Raw genomic sequence first — 18,944 nt, forward strand, 5'->3', positions numbered from 1 at the left:
GGAGGAGTTGAACAGGCAGTTCCTGTTTCCGGCATATGCGAGGAGACAGGGTGATTTCGGGGGTGCGGGGAAAAAAAATAGCAAGGAAAGGTTTTTGTCATGGCGCTGGGGAAGGTGTCGGTGCGACGTTGGCTTCGAAGTTGCTCTTTCCTGGAGACCCGTTTCTTTCGCGAGGCTCCAAGAATAAAACCCGGCTGCAGCCGTCAACTTTCTTCAGGCCATGGAGGAAAAAGGGGAGTCGAGGTATGACTGGGTTATAGGCGCATCCTTTCTTATCCTCTCCTGTGCAGGGCCCGAGTTCGTTCCGGGAGAGGAGAAAATAATGCTCTCGGTTTGATTGAAAAACATGGCTCTCCTAAATGTTTATTTAATCTGACTTCGTCTTCTCTCCAGTATGAATTATTCCTTCATCTGTATACTGCACGAGTCAGAAAGAGGGCTGTGAAAATACTTACAGACCCCTCACATCCTGGACATAAACTGTTTCAACTCCTACCCTCAAAACGACGCTGTAGAGCACTGCACATCAGAACAACTAAACACAAAAACAGTTTTTTCCCCAAATGTCGTATTCTGCTAAACAAATAATTCCCTCAACACTGTCAAACTATTTACTAAGTCTTCACTACTATTAATCTTCTCATCGTTCCCACCACCCATCTCCTTCCACTTATGACTGTAACTTTGTTTCTTGTATCCTTACGATTTATACTGATATTGTTCCTGATTGCTTGTTTGTGCCCTATGGCTATCATTAAGTGTTGCACCTTATGATTCTTGATGAACGTATCTTTTCTTTTATGTACACTGAGAAGGATATGCACCAAGACAAATTCCTTGTGTGTCCAATCACACTTGGCCAATAAAAAATTCTATTCTATTCTATTCTATTCTATTCTATTCTATTCTATTCTATTCTATTCTATTCTATTCTATTCTTTAACCCTATGATGATAAGATGTAATACTCTTCTTCGAGCTTCCTAATTTGCTAAGTAGAAAAATCAGAAAAATTAGGATAATAGACTATAAATAAGCGGAAGCAGTATGCTCCGTCCCATATTTGGGTAGACCAGGTTGCCCTGAGAAAAAACACTTAGAATAATAGACCTTTTCTTTTTTTTTTCTTTGAGAAAAATATATAGCGTTTTGGAAATGTCTGTGGGTATTCTCAGTCATCCAAGGTCATGGTTATCACAAAGGTGCTTTTTCAAGAGACAATTGGACTTCCTGGTTTTTCTTTGAAGATATGTAACTGTAACAGAGTTGGAAGGGACCTTGGAGGTCATCTAGTCCAACCCCCTGCTCACACAGGAGAGCTGTACTAGGGATTTGAACCGCTGAACTGCTGACCTTTCTGATCAACAAGCTCAGTGTCTTAACCACTGAGCCACCTAGTCAGGTGTTTGAGAGCTGAAGAAGCTTCTTGGATGAGAAGCGAAAAGCCAGAAAGTCCAGTTGCTTCTTGAAAAAGTAGCTTCAGACATTTGGGGAATGTTTGCTTTACTGACGAAACAAATTATAAAGAGACATAGAAATAATTCTTGGTGCTTCCAAGTTGTTTTTAACGTCTGTGTTTTATTCTTGTAGTATTTTGTTCTTGGACAAATATTCCCTTCTCCTGAGGGAGAGAGGGAGAATAGTTGTCCAAACAACATGGAGGGTTTCATGGTTTTATTGTTGTTTTATGCCTTCAAGTCAGCTTTGACTCCTTCAAATCAGTTTTGACTCCTGCCAGGCTATTCCTGCAGTTTTCTTGACAAGATTTCCAGAAGTGATTTCCCATTGCCTCCTTCCTTGGGTTGAGGGAGAGATTAAGAGGGAATGACTTGAAGTCAGTTGGCTTTGTGCGTAAAGTAGAACTAAACTAGTAAATTCAGGTCACACTTTGACTAGCTTATGTGTGTGTCTTGTACTTATACATATGTTCTCCAAGATGAGTGTAATAGAATTGGAATCCATATTCTAGGATATCTTAGTGAGAAAACCTTAAACATTTTAAAGTATGTAATTAGAATGCCTGCTTAGTTTTAAATTCCTATTTTTCATGCATGTTAACAGGAGGGAAAGGTACATTGAGGCTTGAGGTTTTTAAGCTTACAATATTTTGTTTCATTGTAAACAAGATGCCCTGATAAAATGGTCACAGCTGAAAAAGAACCAAAGGTAGCACTGAATTATTTGGGGGACAGAAATATAGAGTTTATCGATAGAATGAACTAAAGATTTGTGACATACAATAGATAGCTTTTAACACACTGAAATATGTGAAGCTACATATTACCATAAAAAAGCAATGATCCTAATTCCATATTATAGTAAGCCACAATATGTCTTAGCATAGTGCTTGGTACTAATGCTCAAATTCCACCTTTATCCACTTTGTGAACATATATGCTTAGATTTAAAAAAAATGGTATCAGATTTGTAAATAGCTATATTGATTTTTTTTATTAGGTGTTTGAAAAATCCAGAATTTTCAAAAGAGGATTTATATTCTCAGCAGTGTCCTACCTGGGATACAACACTTATCTAGTAATCTCTCGGTCTGCTATGGTTCGTGCTGATGTGAAAGGTAAGAATTTTTTTTTCTAAAAATGTAGAGTTGTCAAATCCAATCCCCCATCCTTAAAATATAATCTGATTTTTTTATTAGAGGAAGGACTAAGTATGGCTGCTTATAAGAGATACAGTTTGTTTTCTCTCTCAGTTATTTATAAATCAAATTTATAAAGCCACACAACTCACTAAAACTCTAATGGCATACAGATTATATAATACAATATAGTATAAAACAAATAATGTGATAACCAGGGAAACCCCAGTAAAAAACACACACTCAGGTGACGCCTACTCTACCTTATCTATGGCCTGGAGGGAAAGCCAGGTCTTCAGTATCCAATAAAAGGATAGCAAGTTCAAAGTAATGTGATCCTATAGGGAATATCAAGTGGAAGAGGATATTTGATGATTCTGAGGCCTAGCACTAAGGTGACTCAGCGAAGAAAAATCCATATGTTCAGCCTTGGAACTATTTAAATATTGATTTTGTTCTCTAAAATGGAAAAGGGGACTATCAGTCTGATATTTCATTCTTTCAATCAGTATTTTAAAACCCTGAAGGTTTAAGGAATCCCTTTCACCCCTCATACCCAATACAAAAGAGGACAGTCTGAAAATATTGGACCCATGTTCTGGAGATCTTGGAAACTGCAAATAATGTTGCAGACTATAATTTTGTATGCTTTCTATCAGAGCTCTTATACAACCTTGAAGCCCAGGAATTAGTTATGTATTTAAAGTAATCAAATAGAAGGATTTTACTTAGAAAAATATTGATGAGATGGAAGCTCAGCCTTAAATGATTATTGAAATGGAGATCGGCACAGGTATCTGTATTGATACAGGATTTGCTGCTGAGGGATGGTTTAAAATATATATAAAGTGGATTTTGCATATTTTGTTTCTTTACAAAGTTTATATTTTTCTAAATACATATATAAAATATCATATTAACATATTCCTTCTCTGTCTAATTTTGTCCTTTTATATACAGTCATGGCCATAAATGTTGGCACCCCTGAAATTTTTCCAGAAAATGAAGTATTTCTCACAGAAAAGTATTGCAGTAACAGATGTTTTGCTATACACATATTTATTCCCTTTGTGTGTATTGGAACAAAACCAAAAAAGGAAAAAAAGAGGAAAAAAAGCAAATTGGACATAATGTCACACAAAACTCCAAAAGCGGGCTGGACAAAATCATTGGCACCCTTTACTTAATATTTGGTTGCACACCCTTTGGAATAAATAACTGAAATCAGTTGCTTCCGATAACCATCAATAAGCTTCTTACACCTCTCACCCAGAATTTTGGACCACTCTTCCTTTGCAAACTGCTCCAGGTCTCTCTTATTGGAAGGGCGCCCCTTCCCAAAAGCAATTTTAAGATCTCTCCACAGGTGTTCAATGGGATTGAGATCTGGACTCATTGCTGGCCACTTCAGAACTCTCCAGCGCTGTTGCCATCCATTTCTGGATGCTTTTTGACGTATGTTTGGGGTCATTGTCCTGCTGGAAGACCCAAGATCTTCGACGCAAATCCAGCTTTCTGACACTGGGCTCTACAGTGCGACCCAAAATCCGTTGGTAATCCTCAGATTTCATGATGCCTTGCACACATTCAAGGCACCCAGTGTCAGAAGCAGCAAAACAACCCCAAAATATCAGTGAACCTCCACCATATTTCACTGTAGGTACTGTGTTCTTTTCTTTGTAGGCCTCATTCCGTTTGCGGTAAACAGTAGAATGATGTGCTTTACCAAAAAGCTCTAACTTGGTCTCATCTGTCCACAAGATGTTTTCCCAGAAGGATTTTGGCTTACTCAAGTACATGTTGGCAAACTGTAGTCTTGCTTTTTTATGTCTCTGTGTCAGCAGTGGGGTCCTCCTGGGTCTCCTGCTATAGCGTTTCATTTCATTTAAATGTCGACGGATAGTTCGCGCTGACACTGATGCTCCCTGAGCCTGCAGGACAGCTTGAATTGCTTTGGAACTTGTTTGGAGCTGCTTATCCACCATCCGGACTATCCTGCGTTGGCACCTTTCATCAATTTTTCTCTTCCGTCCACGCCCAGGGAGATTAGCTACAGTGCCATGGGTTGCAAACTTCTTGATAATGTTGTGGACAAAGGCAAATCTAGATCTCTAGAGATGGACTTGTAACCTTGAGATTGGTGATATTTTTCCACAATTTTGGTTCTCAAGTTCTCAGACAGTTCTCTTCTCTTTCTGTTGTCCATGCTTAGTGTGGCACACACAGACACACACAGACACACAATGCAAAGACTAAGTGAACTTCTCTCCTTTTTATCTGCTTTCAGGTGTGAGTTTTATATTGCCCACACCTGTTACTTGCTCCAGGTGAGTTTAAAGGAGCATCACATGCTTGAAACAATCTTATTTATCCACAATTTTGAAAGGGTGCCAATGATTTTGTCCAGCCCATTTTTGGAGTTTTGTGTGACATTATGTCCAATTTGCTTTTTTTCCTCCCTTTTTTGGTTTTGTTCCAATACACACAAAGGGAATAAACGTGTATAGCAAAACATGTGTTACTGCAATACTTTTCTGTGAGAAATACTTCATTTTCTGGAAAAATTTCAGGGGTGCCAACATTTACGGCCATGACTGTATCACCTAATACTTATATCACCTATTTTCTTTGTTTGTGCCAATAATACTGTTGACTCATGACTTGTCTAACTTATCTGAGAGGAGGTAAATTGGGAAAGATTAGACTAGATCAGTGTTTTATCTTGTAATCTTATATAACTTTGACACTGACTCAAAAAGAGGGGTACTTGTTGGAAACACTTCCTGTTAATAGACAAATCTAACAGTACCATATAAAGCTGTTGATAGATGTTTTGACTATCATGATGCTATTATCTGATGCTTGTAATATTAGTATGTCTGTATGCAATTACATCAATTATTTTTCTATAAAGTAAAGCCTGTTTCACAGATGGGCAGATTCACTGAATTCCTGTTTTATTATATCATAAGTTGGTGAAATCCTAGATCAAGCAGACTATCTCTATGGAAGTGGAGAAACCGAAAAGCTTTATCAGTTGCTGAGTGAACACAAAAACAGGTACAATATGCTTTTTCAGCGTGCTCTGATTGGATGAGGTTGGCATAAAGCGCACAGCAATGGTACAAAATTACTAGATACATGGAAGGGTTGAAATCAGAATTTTAGAATACTTTATAATGGATCTTTTAAGTCCTTTTACTCTCTTTAAAAAACAACTTTTTCTTCTAATTGCTTTCAGTGGAAAACACTCAAAATGAAATAACACATCAGTGCACGACACTATAATAATTAAAATGAGCAATAAAACAGTTTGAAGTTCTAAGAAGATCAGGGTTTTTTTAATGCATTTAGAAGATTGGGAATGTACGGTTCATAAAAACTTTCTTTTTGGGTAAATTTGAATATACCCAGACTTTAATTTCTGGAGCTGATTATACTGGTAGAGTACCTCTACTTTCTAGATATAGTTCACTAGATATAGTTTGCTGCAAAATACTCAGTTAAAATTATTATAGTGTCATGCAGTGATGTGTTATTATTAAGCTGCCTTTATATTGTTTTATATAAAATTGTCCCACAGAACTATTGTTTAGTAGTTAAAAGTATAATAAATATGTCTTTACATTGATACCTTACTATGGTACATTATAATCAATATATCCTATTATATATGTTAATATGTAGTGAAAATGCACAAGTGTTATGGCGTCTGGCACGAGCTTTACGAGACCTTGCTCAGCTTAGTCAAACTTCAGCAGAAAAAAAGAAGCAGCTGGCTTATGAAGCCCTTGATTATGCAAAGAAGGCACTTGAGAAAGACAACACTTGTTATAGTGTACACAAGGTCAGATAAACAATTTACATTTTGTAGTGGCTCATTTCTGAGTTTAGGAATTTGAAAGGAAAATTGCAACAATTCCTTCATATCTTAAATGACAAACTCGTATTCGATTCATTTAATTATACAGCAATTATAATCTCAGGGTTCCCAGGCAAAACGCAGCAAAACACAGAAACCACCAAGTTCAGCTCTTTGGATAATGCTGGTTTAATGCGCGCTGGCTCCAGGTGCACGCTGCAATCAAATTGATCTGAATTCGGCGCTATACCCATCCGGCTTGTGACAAATAGCCCTCCCTTTAGTCATCACGCCCATTAGCACGCCCATCAGTGAAACCTGCATTACCAGTGCCGGTGCTTATTGTCCATCAGAGGAACGCTGGTAGCGTGTCGGCAGTTTCTCCCCTCGGTGCCAGCATTCATCATTCTCCACAACCAGCAGCAAACACACTAGCATCCTTCCTAGCTCCGTCGTACACACCTTCCCACACCCCGCACACAGCCGCCTAACACCCAGTGCCACCACCACCATCCCCATGTGTATGCAGGTCTGTTCCTGTCTTCCTTTTCATTCCACGTCAGTGTTGTCGAGCGCGAGGCTAGGCTCGACATATAATTTCAAACCAGCCTACCAAATGAAGTGAGATCAGAGAGTTCCAGAAACCCTAGCTGCTGTAATATTTCTACTGACTTGATTGCTTTAAAGTAGATACCAATATTGAAAATATTGCAACTATTGATACATACCAAGGCATACTTAAAGGGAAAACAATGCAGATGTTGCTATATGATCCCAAGTAAAGATTCAGTTGATTTAAAAGATGAAGATACATATAACTTAGATGTCCCTGGATGCTCCAGAGCACCCTTTTGCTTTTAAAACACAAGTATTGCATAGTGTAAGATAATAATTGTATACAATTGTACAATAATAATTGTAATTGAACTAAGTTATTGCCAGTTATTTCTGAGTTCAAATTTTAACTTTAAAAACCTAGAATGGCTTAGACAGTTATAGCTAGTCATTTTCTGTTTGAGTATGAACCTGTCTAGACATTAACATAGAATTTCTTTTAAATGTCTATTTTTTCAGAGCCCTGTCTCAATGTAGGATGTGGGAAAGTTTCTTCTTCACTCTTCCAAAATTATTCTCTCAGGACTTTTATGTAATCTCAATTTAATTTAAAACCTCCTTCAGCTTGGCCTTGTAAGAAATTTTATGCCATTTATTTAGTTTTAACTATAGTTCATTTTAGACAGTTAACTACCTAGCATTCCCTGTTGACTGAAGCTTAAAATAAATCTTTGTGTAGTATGGTTAGAAATATATTTATGATAATAATTTAATCCCTAAATATTTCATATTGCTAAATAATCTATTTCATTCTTTTTATTAGTGGTATGCAATATGCCTCAGTGATGTGGGAGATTATGAAGGAATAAAGAAAAAAATCTCCAGTGCTTTTGTTATTAAGGAACATTTTCAGGTATTTAAAAGTATTAATTTTTGTATTAACCTTAACTTGTGTTCTCTGCCACACAACCTGAACATGAGGGAAGAGCAATTTATGAAGAATAAATTAGAAACTAAGTGTTTTTAATTGTTGGATTATATATGAATCATTGAACTCTCATTGTCTTCATTAATAATAGGGAATGCTTAAAAATATTTTAATGAGTTTTGTCTAACATATACAAAAATACATTTTTGTAAGAAAAATATTACAAAAAAAGTAACATTTTTGAAGCCTACATTAGATACATTTAAGTAATAAGGAACCAAAGAAGGATAATTTGTTGTCACTGAAAAGTCATGGTCAGCATGAATTTAGAATGATAGTCCTTCATGTTTCAGAAGTCTTGCCATTCTTTTTTCAGAGGCGGTAATTTATGTTTGCTGCATGCTTGCTGAGGGACACAGTTCTAGTCCCAGGAACTTGAAGACTTCTGTACTTTTTTGCATTTTTATCCTTTTCAGTGTAGTTAAACTTTTGTTTAAGGGGGTGTTGAAATAACAAACATAAAGAGCAGTTTAAACTTTTCAATGTGTCATTATATGAAGTAGGAAATTAACATTTATTTAATTAACTTCTAAAATATAAAGCAGAAAAGGTAAACTAACTCATCTCAATTTATTTCAATTTATTTGGCCATTTTTTCCTTTAATCCATGCTTAATCCATTGTTCACTGTAGCTCGGCCATATTATATGTTTTAAGAATTCACTATTTCTAATGGTCTTGATCTTTTCCTGCATTGTTAGAAATCTTTTGTGGTCCATTTCTCTTAAAGTACATAATAGTTAAAATAAACTCCATGAAATAGGAAATTACCTGCGTCCTTGTTAATAAGCTCTTTCAAAATGGATAAGTAAGTTAGGTACAAAATGGAACAGTTTGTCTCAATTTTCATCCTGGAGGTGAAAAGGTTTTCATCCTTTTTGGTGTTTTACTGGTATCAATATAATATACCATATTCTCTTTTAGAAAATGTACTTCTGAGAATACATAAACCACCCTGAAATACTTGAATTAGGTTGTTGGAGGGTCAGATATAAATCCTAGTGAGCACCTATTGAATGTTGCACATTCCTGATTATAATTTCTTAAGTGTTTCATTTTTCCTTCAGCTACATGTTTCAGGATATTTGTGTTTTTAAATATAGTTTTGTGATCTTGAACAGAGAAAGTTGGATACTAGCAGGCTTAACTTAATGTTAGTTTTCAACCATCAGGATGTAAATCTGATCTATACAAGCCATAGACATGTGTACTAAATATTAAGGATATTTCTCCCTAAATCATATGAAATTCATTACTTTTTTCAGACAAAAATATGCAATGATGTAATTTCATTGTTGCTAGGGATTAGGTAAGCAGGAAGGTAGGAGCTATGGAGGTAAATATTAAACAATGATAAAGAAATGCTTTTGCTTTTTTTTTTTTTTAAACAGAAAGCAATTGATCTGAATCCAAAGGATGCTACTTCACTTCATCTTATGGGCATTTGGTAAGACGATCATTCTAAACAAAATTATATTTGAAATGCCAACATTTTTGCCTGATATGTGGAATGTGAAGTAATTGCACAATGCTTTTAGTATTTAGCAGTACGTCTCTGAACAAATGAACTACTCTATCAGCATTGTCTTACATAACAGTATATATAAATTTCAGCAATATGTCTCCACTAGTTGTGTTTTTAAAACATTGTATTTGCATTTGATCCATCCTCATTTCCTTCTAATTAAACACCAAACTTACCTCTCCCCACTCTACTCTGTTAAGCATATCGATTTAATTTTAGTGGTTTCTCAGTCATTATTTAGAAGATATGTCAAGGAGAAATTTACTTTTTGTATATATGTTCCCTGAATAATTTAAGTCAAGGATAAGCAACATATGGCTCTTTTGATATTTATTATGTGCCCTCAAGTTAGTGACAACTCTTAACAGCCACATAGATAACATTTAGATTTTCTCCAAGACAATGTCCCTCACTTGGTCCTTCAGGTCTTTAATAGTACATTCATTCCCACTGTAACTCGGTCCATTGATCTTGCCTTCAGTGATTACTAAATTTCAACTTTAGTTAGCTCTAACTAACATGACAATCATAAGAGATCAGAGACTTGTATATGATAGTATTCGAAGGATCACATATTTTCCCATTCCAGTTTTTACCTATTGGTTAGAGATTGCATTTATTATTCATTAATATTTACTTTCCTGATCAACTATCATAAGTTTTGTCTCTCGTGGTAAGTTATTGACTGATTTATATCCTAGGTGGCAACATTTTGCTCAAACCTTATTTTAAAAAAGGCCTTCTTTTCTTCCATAATGTTGAGAACCTCCAAACTACATAACGCATCTTAAAAGATCTGCAAACACAGTGATGAATATTTTTGTCTTAAACAAAGGGCCAAATAATGCATAATGAAAGAGATACAAGCTTTGACTTGTTAGTCATATTATTAGCAGTTTGAGTATTGGTCAAGCCTTATCTGAATAAATTAAGACTTTTACATTTCAGTTTTAACATTCTTTCATAAATGAATTTTCCTCAACTTCTCTAAGCATACTTCAGGTATTTTCCCCTAGACTTGGCATTTGTTCTTAAAGCATTCTTAGTAAGCATATCTTTATTTATTTATTCAATTTTTATAGCTGCCCATCTCAATTCAGTTGACTCCGGGAGGCAAATTATATCACAATAATTAAAACCATTAAAACAAAAATAGTTACAAATCGTATATTTGTTCCTCTTTGGCACTTTTCTTCAGCAATTCTTGAATGCTTTGGTGAGTCTTATCCTGATCTCACCCAGCATCCCATAAATCTTAATTAACTGTTCAATCCATCTACCAGCCACTTTTAATTTGGACAGAATAATGATTCTGTCTTCAACAATTATTCAAATGGCTAGTCTGTTTTAGCTGCTGTTCTATGTTAACTGTCAGCCTGATTTTCATTGATCAGTTTCTTCTAATCTTGACATGTTGTCCATGGAAGTTTCTAACATTTTATGCCACCTTTGAAGCTGCCATTCCTCCTCCAATGAGCAGCTGAACTAAGTCCTATTCTTATAACTTACCAACTGAGCATAGCATAGACCGAGAAGAGAATGTGTTTGGCTTACTCTCTCTATTCTCAAAATCTCTTCAGAGTAAATATATATTTATCTGACTAGCCAAGTCATAATATGTCTGGGAATCAAAAACTAGTGTTCATACAGAAAAAACTAACGAGTGAGGCCTTTCTACACTTAAGTGGCATTTAACTTACAGCCTTCTCTCGTTCTTCTTTGGCAATGATTTGGAAGTATAATAGTCAGTTAAGCATACACCATTCTAGAGTTGGGTTAAAGTTAGAATTCACTGGCCTCCTCTAGTTATGTGGCTTTAAATATTGTGATCTTAGGAGACATACTTAATAAATACATTTTTCCCTACTTTATAGGTGTTACACATTTGCTGATATGCCATGGTATCAGAGGAACATAGCTGCTATTTTATTCTCAACACCACCCAGCTCTACCTATGAAGAAGTATGTGTCCCATTAGTATTTTCTATAGCTTTTTTGGGTGTATTATCCTTTAAAACATTGGGGGGGGGGATGGAGATTGAAAGGTCAGTTCTTTATAAGCTATAATGTCAGGCAGTGTATTTTTGAATAAAACTTAGATTCTGAAAAATAAATATACCATCTACTAAATGACTAACTACTTATTGATATTATCGATAATATACCAGCTATTTCACAAAATACATAACATTACATTTGTAAATAAATATATCGTTTGAATATAAACTATAAAGCATATAGCATTGCCTTTTGTGTTTTTCCTTAGAAAGCACGTTACATTGCAGTTATTGAAGTATTTTAATTTTTACTGGAAGGATTTGGATTACTTTAATAGTATTCTTCTAATCTTAATGCTAATGTCTTCTAGGCATTACAGTACTTTCAAAAGGCTGAAAATGGTAAGTTATGTAAGAAAGTACATTGCATGACAACTTTGAAATCAAAATTAAAATGTGTTAGATATTATATGAAAGTATAAATTATTTATAGCAAAGTCTCCCAGCATTTCCGGCTTTGTGGGGGGAAGGGGATGGTTCACACAAGTGGTTGGCAAGCATGCGTGAACGCAACTCCATTTCTGTGAGCGGCATGCATGCGCACTGCCATTCACACAAATGGAGCACCACGCTCACGCGAGTATGGTCTGGGTGCCTTCGCTCGCCATTTCCATGGCCCAGTTGCAAACACAGCCCACTAGTGGGGCACAGCCCACAGGTTGGGTACCCCTGATTTATAGTATTACATGAAAGAAGGATATAGATAAATGAAAGTTCTTCAAATTCCCTTCAGTTATATCTAATATATCTACTTTGGTATCTATGTAGAATGAAAAAAATAGCATCTCTAGTCATTAGATACCCAAATTATAAATTGGAAAATCCATAGTGTTTCAGTACTGAAACAGTACTGAATATGCAACTTTTTAATTACACTATTTAATACACTTTCAAAAAGGATGCTAAAGGAACTATCTTGAAAGCATGTTATGAGTTTGTTTGTTAGAACAAGCGTTTCTTCTTTGTTTATTAAAATGTTTCTATTGATTATGGGAAGATTAAAATTAACACCACTAATTTATACATTGTGTTTCTCAGAAGAGGAATGTGAAATGTTTTAGTCATAAATAAAGCTCAGCTTAGTCTGAGTTGCAGGGGGATTTGAGCTGACCACAACCAAGCCCCCACCCAAACAGAACACACCCCCAGCCAATCAGAGCACAACCAACCCCCCACCCAATCAGAACACAGCCAAGTTCCCACCCAATCAGCTCACACCCCCACTAGCAGTTAAAAGGAAGAGACAGCTGCGATCTCACATTGCTCCTGGAAGCACGAAGCCGAGAACACCAGCCTGAAGATGACGAATGAGACTTCGTCGAAACGTCGCCAAGACACTTCCAATTTTACGTGGGAGAAGACCCGAATAACCAAAGACCTACATACAAACACCCGCGAAAACCTGAGAAAACATATATATATATGTCTTTTTCTTTTTCGTAGGCTTTTATGTGCATATTCTTTCTAGCCAGGTTTTGTAGAACCAGGGCTGTAGAACAACTTAGTTTACGTAGGTAAAACCTGGCTAGAAAGAATATGCATATATATATATGCATATATATATATATATATTACAGAATGTCAATCTAGTGATAAAACATTACAGTGTAGATAGAACCAAATATCCTTTACCATTCCCATTCAGCAAAATGTATCATATTATCTCTTTTCTGTATATGTACTGAGATTATGCTTAACTTTTTAAAATATTAGAAGCAAATCAGCTTTACATTATAAATTAAAAACCAGAAGTTTTTTGTTTGTTTTCATTTTTGTGTAGTTGAACCAAATTTCTATAGTAAAAACTTGTTGTTCTTGGGAAAGACTTACATGAAATTAAATAATAAAAAGATGGCCCTTCTTTGGTTAACAAAAGCTAGAGATCGACTACCACATACAGAAGAAGATAAGCAGGTAAGTTACTTTCACAGCCAGATATGTATATAGATATAGAAAATACATGTTCAAATATTCTTGTGCTAGAACACATACTGAACGCACATGGGTGCTTTAATTAGCATTATACTGTAGCCTAAAGCCTTGTTTCCCGATCTTGGAAATATATTGTTCCACTTTCAGAACTAACCAGCCAACATGATCTTTGCTGAGAGTAATCATCTGTGAACTGGACAGCATCTAAATTTAATAAATTATTAATCTAAAAAAATCTTGGAAATGTATATTGAAATAAATCATAATTATGTTATGAAACGTTAGATGTTAACAGACTATCAAATGATTATAGAAATGTTAGATCTAGCGTAATATGAATATTGTTATAAAGTTTTTCATCGAAACTAAGTTTAAAAATGGACAGTTGGAATAGAGGAATTTCCTGTAGATTTCTTTCTGTCCCTTTTTCAGGGGAAAAGGATTGAAAAGATTTCATAATTTTTTTTTTTTTTTTTTTTATTGAAAAAGTTTTCAAATACAAATTTTTCCCCTTTTTTCCTTCCCCCCCCCTCCCTAACCCCCCCTCGCCACCCATCCCCCCGTGACTTCTTCACACCAAAAACCTAATTCATAACAGATTACATAATATTTTACCATCGCCTTACTCTCTCCTCTATATACTGACCCTTACTTACTAAAAATATTATTAATATTATTACTTTCCCCTTTTACCATACATTTCAAAAAAAAAAAAAAAAAGCAGTCTGCTATAACATTGTATGATAACTTCTAGTTTAGCATAATATTATTATAACCCCCAATTTAGCAATAATCTACCCTTTTTGTCCTCCCCAAAACTTATATCTATGTATTGTTACAACATTTCAAAACAACCTTCCACTTTAAGACTGTATAATAAATCCTACTTTAACATTTATTCTTTGTGTATATTAATATAACATTTCAAAGCAGCCTTCCACATAAGTCCTAATTTAACATTTATTCAACTCTGTCCATTTCCTCCACTACCCTAAATATATCACTTAAACATCCCTTTTCTTAAACTAATCCATCAGTAGACTAACATATTTCCACCCACTTTCCTACAAAATTACCATACACAACAATTCAATTCTTAATATCTGCCCACTCTACTAATATATATATATATATACATATATTCCGTTATTTAAAAAAAAAAAAGACAATAACTTTAAATTTATAATCCATATAATATCTTCTTTGATGTCTTTCCACTAGATTGTTGAGTCCCCCATCCATAATTGGGTAACATAGCATCCTGGTGCAACAGTTTGTTCAAAGTCTTCAGTCTTCATCTGCCCCCATCAGTAATGAATATCCTCATATATATATAAAAATAAAAACAACCACCCGAGTGACATTATAATTGTATTCCATATAGTTGTAATTGTGGCTTTCATCAGGATTATTAATTCCCATCATCGTAATGGGTAACAACCAGATCTTCTGCATGCCCCAACGTAACTCTCTTGCCTTGTAGCTCAGAATAATTATAATATATTTATCAGTACAAGAAAAGAAATCCAAAATAGATAATTCAAATCCAACAGATTAAGGCTCTTTTCACATCCCAAAATTACGGCATTGCAGAGGTCTGTCACTGTCCTCAGGATGATATTAACCAATACTTCGCCTCCACTATCTTTTCACATATTCATTCATTTTTTTTAAAATCACTGGCTTCACCGTTGCTTAGTTTAGAAATTTCTGTTTTTATGAGACCTATTTCTTTTTTTCTTTTCTTTTTGTGGGTTTGATTTCCATCCTGTTTTCCTTTCTACAAGTTGCATATCAACTGATCGGTTTTCATTCTGCTTTATAAACTGATCTTGTTGGATCATCACGTTGAAATCAGATGCCGCTTCTCTCATATTTGTAGATAATCCAGCTGTAGTATCAAGAGAATCCAAAGACAGTTTGTCTACCACAACCTCTGTAATTCGATGTTTTCCCTTTATTTCCAACTCCTTCTGCTTATCCTGTATTGTGCCTATAGATGTTAAGTTTATTTTCAAAATTTTTTGATAAAATTCTTCCGCTTTTTCAACAGTATCTAATTGGTATCTTTCTCCTTGATATCTCAATATTATGCCAACTGGGGCATTCCACCTAAATGGAATATTTCTGTATTTTAACTCAGTCACCAGAAAACCAAATTTCTTCCTTTCCATTAACATCTTGGGGGGAAGCTCTTTGTAGATCCATATCTTCCTTCCATACAATTGCAAAGTAGAATTAAAGGAATTTTGCACAATTTTATTCCTAATTTCCTTGTCTGTAAAATAAATCACCACATCTCTAGGCAATTGCCTTTGCTTTGCAATCCAGGAGTTTATTCTGTACACTCTATCAATCCTACAAAACACTTCCCCAGGTTGAACCTTTAAAATCCCAGCCAGAATTTCAGAAGATATTTTCCTTAAATCATCTCTGTTATTTTCCTGTAAACCTCTGAGTCTGATCGCATATTCTGTAAAATTATAATGCATCATTAAGACCTCTCTTTCAATCCGTTGTTGTAAATTTTCTACATTACAAGACTTTTGTTCAACCTCCATTTTAGATTTTTCTTCTGAGCTATTGTCTTGAGTATTTGTCAAATCATTTTCAATTTTTTGTATTTTATTATCCAAATTGTCCTCAATTTCTTCCACTTTAGACTCTAATAAGTTAGTATTTTCATCCAACTTAGTCATAAATCCTACAAGATCATTAGCCATTTTAATAATCTTTCGATTCAAAATATCAAACTTTAATTGCACTAATTCTTTAATTTCCTGCTTAAATTTTTCAAAGTTCTGATTCACAATCTCATCCCTTCTTACAATCTCCTCCAAAAGAAATTCAATTATATTAAAACCGGTTTTCTGAGACTGGAGCTTTAAAACTTGGTCACGTAGTTTGTTAATGGGGGAATCCCCCCCCATTGCTTGTTTATCCAACTTTAATGCCATGTTTCAACACAGACAAACTATTTTTCTTAAAAAGAAAAGAGAGGCAGCAGAGAAAAAAAAAAAAACCTCTTTCCAACCAAGATGAATATCAAATCTCCAGGAAAAGAAAAAACACAAAAGTAGAGCTTTATTTTAAAGTGTAGCCAAAAATATTTATTCAGCTACTTTGTATCTCAATAAGAAACGGAAGGACTCTCCCTTTCAGCCCCTTCTCAAGCCTCGGCAGTCGCCCTTTTTAAAGATTCTTTTTTCCTTTTCCTTTTCCTTCTTCAATAATTGTTATAAAATAAGTGAAATACTTGCAATTCGAGGTCACAGATCCAGCTCAAATCCCTTCAAATGTAACCAGGAGCATTTATTCTGCTATTTTGTAACTTAATAAGAAACGGAAGGACTTTCTCTTTTCAGCTTCCCTGCTCCAGTTTCGGCAATCGCCATTTTAAAAGGTCTTTTTTACTTTGTTGAATATCCTTTGTAAAATAAGTATTAATACTTGCAATTTAGGGTCACAGATCCAAATCCAAATCTCATCATCTTTAGTTAATCTGTTAAATATCTTAAAAGGCTTGTCTTCGTAGCCTTGTTCTGCAAAAAGGCAGAAGTCTCCCAACGCCCGGAGCGGGCGGCGAGTGCTATAGGGAGCATTCCTCCGCCCGCCCCCAAGAGTAAAAAAAAAAACCCCTGGGGGCTACGGAGAGCTCTACCTGCACTCACCTGCTCTATCCCACATTTCCTCCTGGAAATGGGGTTTTTCGAGCCGCCTTTGCGCTGTACAGGCGGCTCTTTACAGGCGAAGGGGCTGGCGGTCCCAAGAGACCGTCTGGTGGCTACGAAGAGCAAACCGGAAGTCCCAGATTTCATAAATTTTGATACGATACTCTGGTTGGGTTCCACTGTACTTCTTTGTGAGAATTTTACCTGGAGCTTGGCTTGTCAGTTTTAATTTATAGCAGCCCTGAGGTAAATTGGTTTAAGTGATTATTATTATATAGTAACTAAGCAGAAACTTGAAACCAACTCTCTCAGTGGATGTTCAGAGCCCAATGTTTGTTTATTTAATATCTTTGTATACTCTTGCTGCTCACATTAAAAAAGAAATGTAGCACAAAATCCCATATAAAAATAAAAACGTTGTTTTTATTGTTTTTTTAAAAAAGAGAGATGGTACTATTAAATCAAACTGGGGAAGGCTCAGCAAAAAAGCCTGGCTTTTAAGATCTGGTGTAAAAGCAGTAAAGAGAGAGGCACTCTGATCTCCAGAGGGAGGCCGCTTCACACTGCATCAGTTTCTACCCGATCTAATCCTGGAAATAAATGTCTGCGTAGATTTTCTATTTTCTTAAAAAATATTCAAAGGCAAATTAGCAGACCAGTGCATTAACACAACTATTTTTTACATGATTTGCATACTGTGTCAAATGATAATTTTTTCACTTCTATTGTTCCAGGTACAAAAAGAAGCTTTGGAAATACTAAATTCCATATGACATGTTTACTCAAAATATATGAACTGATGAACTAAGAAACTAAACAGAAAACTAAACAGTTATATTGTGGTTTAAATTGGTATATGGAGAAAATAATAAATTCCAGATTTTACTGACATTTCCATCTACATCTATTAATCCATCTATATACATATATACAAACAATGGAGAGAGAGAAATCAGGAAACAGTTATGAAATTGACAAGTATTCAGAAATAATAGCTTTTAATTTTAATATCTACTTTTCTTGTTTAAACTGTTATTTCGGTCATCTTCTAGCATATGGAAACATGGTTTTAGATACTTCATTTGGATAAGTACACTGTTTTTGTTTTGGAGAATTTAGCAGGATAGAATATGCTTGCTTTTATATGTCAAAGGATAATTTGTTAAGATGTTGTTATAAGAGGTGTGGTGGCACAGTGTATGCAGCCAGCAGTTCAATCCTGATGGGCTCAAGATTGACTCAGCCTTCCATCCTTTCAAGGTTGGTAAAATGAGGACCCAGATTGTTTGGTCCAATATGCTGGCTCTCTAAATCATCTAGAGAGGTCTGTAAAGGCCTATGAAGCGTACCTAAGTATGAGTGCTGTTGCTAATGCAATTGTTTATCCTTAACATGTAAAGATATTTTTAAACAGTGTAGTGCTTATTTACATTTTGGCTTGCAACCAATATATGAATAGTTTTTTGAGCTTTTTGGTTTCTTGCAAGGTGTAGTTAGAGATTCCTTGTTGCCTTTCACATCTTAATCATATAGTTCCATAGGGGTATAATCTGTTTGCTGCTTTTAAACAATACCCTTCATTTGCAACAAGGTCCTTTTAAAATAAAAAGTACTTATATATATATATAAAACAACAAAAAAACCCCATAAACAAATATAAATGTGAGAAAGAAAAATTCAAAAACAATATAGCTCTTGACTAATAGTCTTGAAATGCAACATTAAACTATATAGATTGGTATCTCTTTTTGTTAGGTAAA

General features: G+C 35.1%; 1 protein-coding gene across 1 annotated transcript; it reads left to right on the forward strand.

Moving 5' to 3' along the window:
• Position 1: 1 nt before the first annotated feature.
• RMDN1 (regulator of microtubule dynamics 1) lies at positions 2-18,634 on the forward strand. Its single transcript, XM_070942151.1, has 10 exons — positions 2-243; positions 2,457-2,574; positions 5,568-5,655; positions 6,283-6,442; positions 7,836-7,925; positions 9,391-9,446; positions 11,399-11,486; positions 11,893-11,923; positions 13,362-13,495; positions 17,919-18,634. The coding sequence occupies exons 1-10, from the start codon at positions 100-102 to the stop codon at positions 17,955-17,957; spliced, it is 948 nt and encodes a 315-aa protein (XP_070798252.1). The 5' UTR covers positions 2-99; the 3' UTR covers positions 17,958-18,634.
• The last annotated feature ends 310 nt before the right edge of the window (positions 18,635-18,944 follow it).

This window comes from Pituophis catenifer, unplaced genomic scaffold (assembly GCF_029215685.1).
Source record: "Pituophis catenifer annectens isolate HBS135680 unplaced genomic scaffold, rPitCat1.0.hap2 SCAF_3, whole genome shotgun sequence".
Taxonomy (NCBI): domain Eukaryota; kingdom Metazoa; phylum Chordata; class Lepidosauria; order Squamata; family Colubridae; genus Pituophis; species Pituophis catenifer.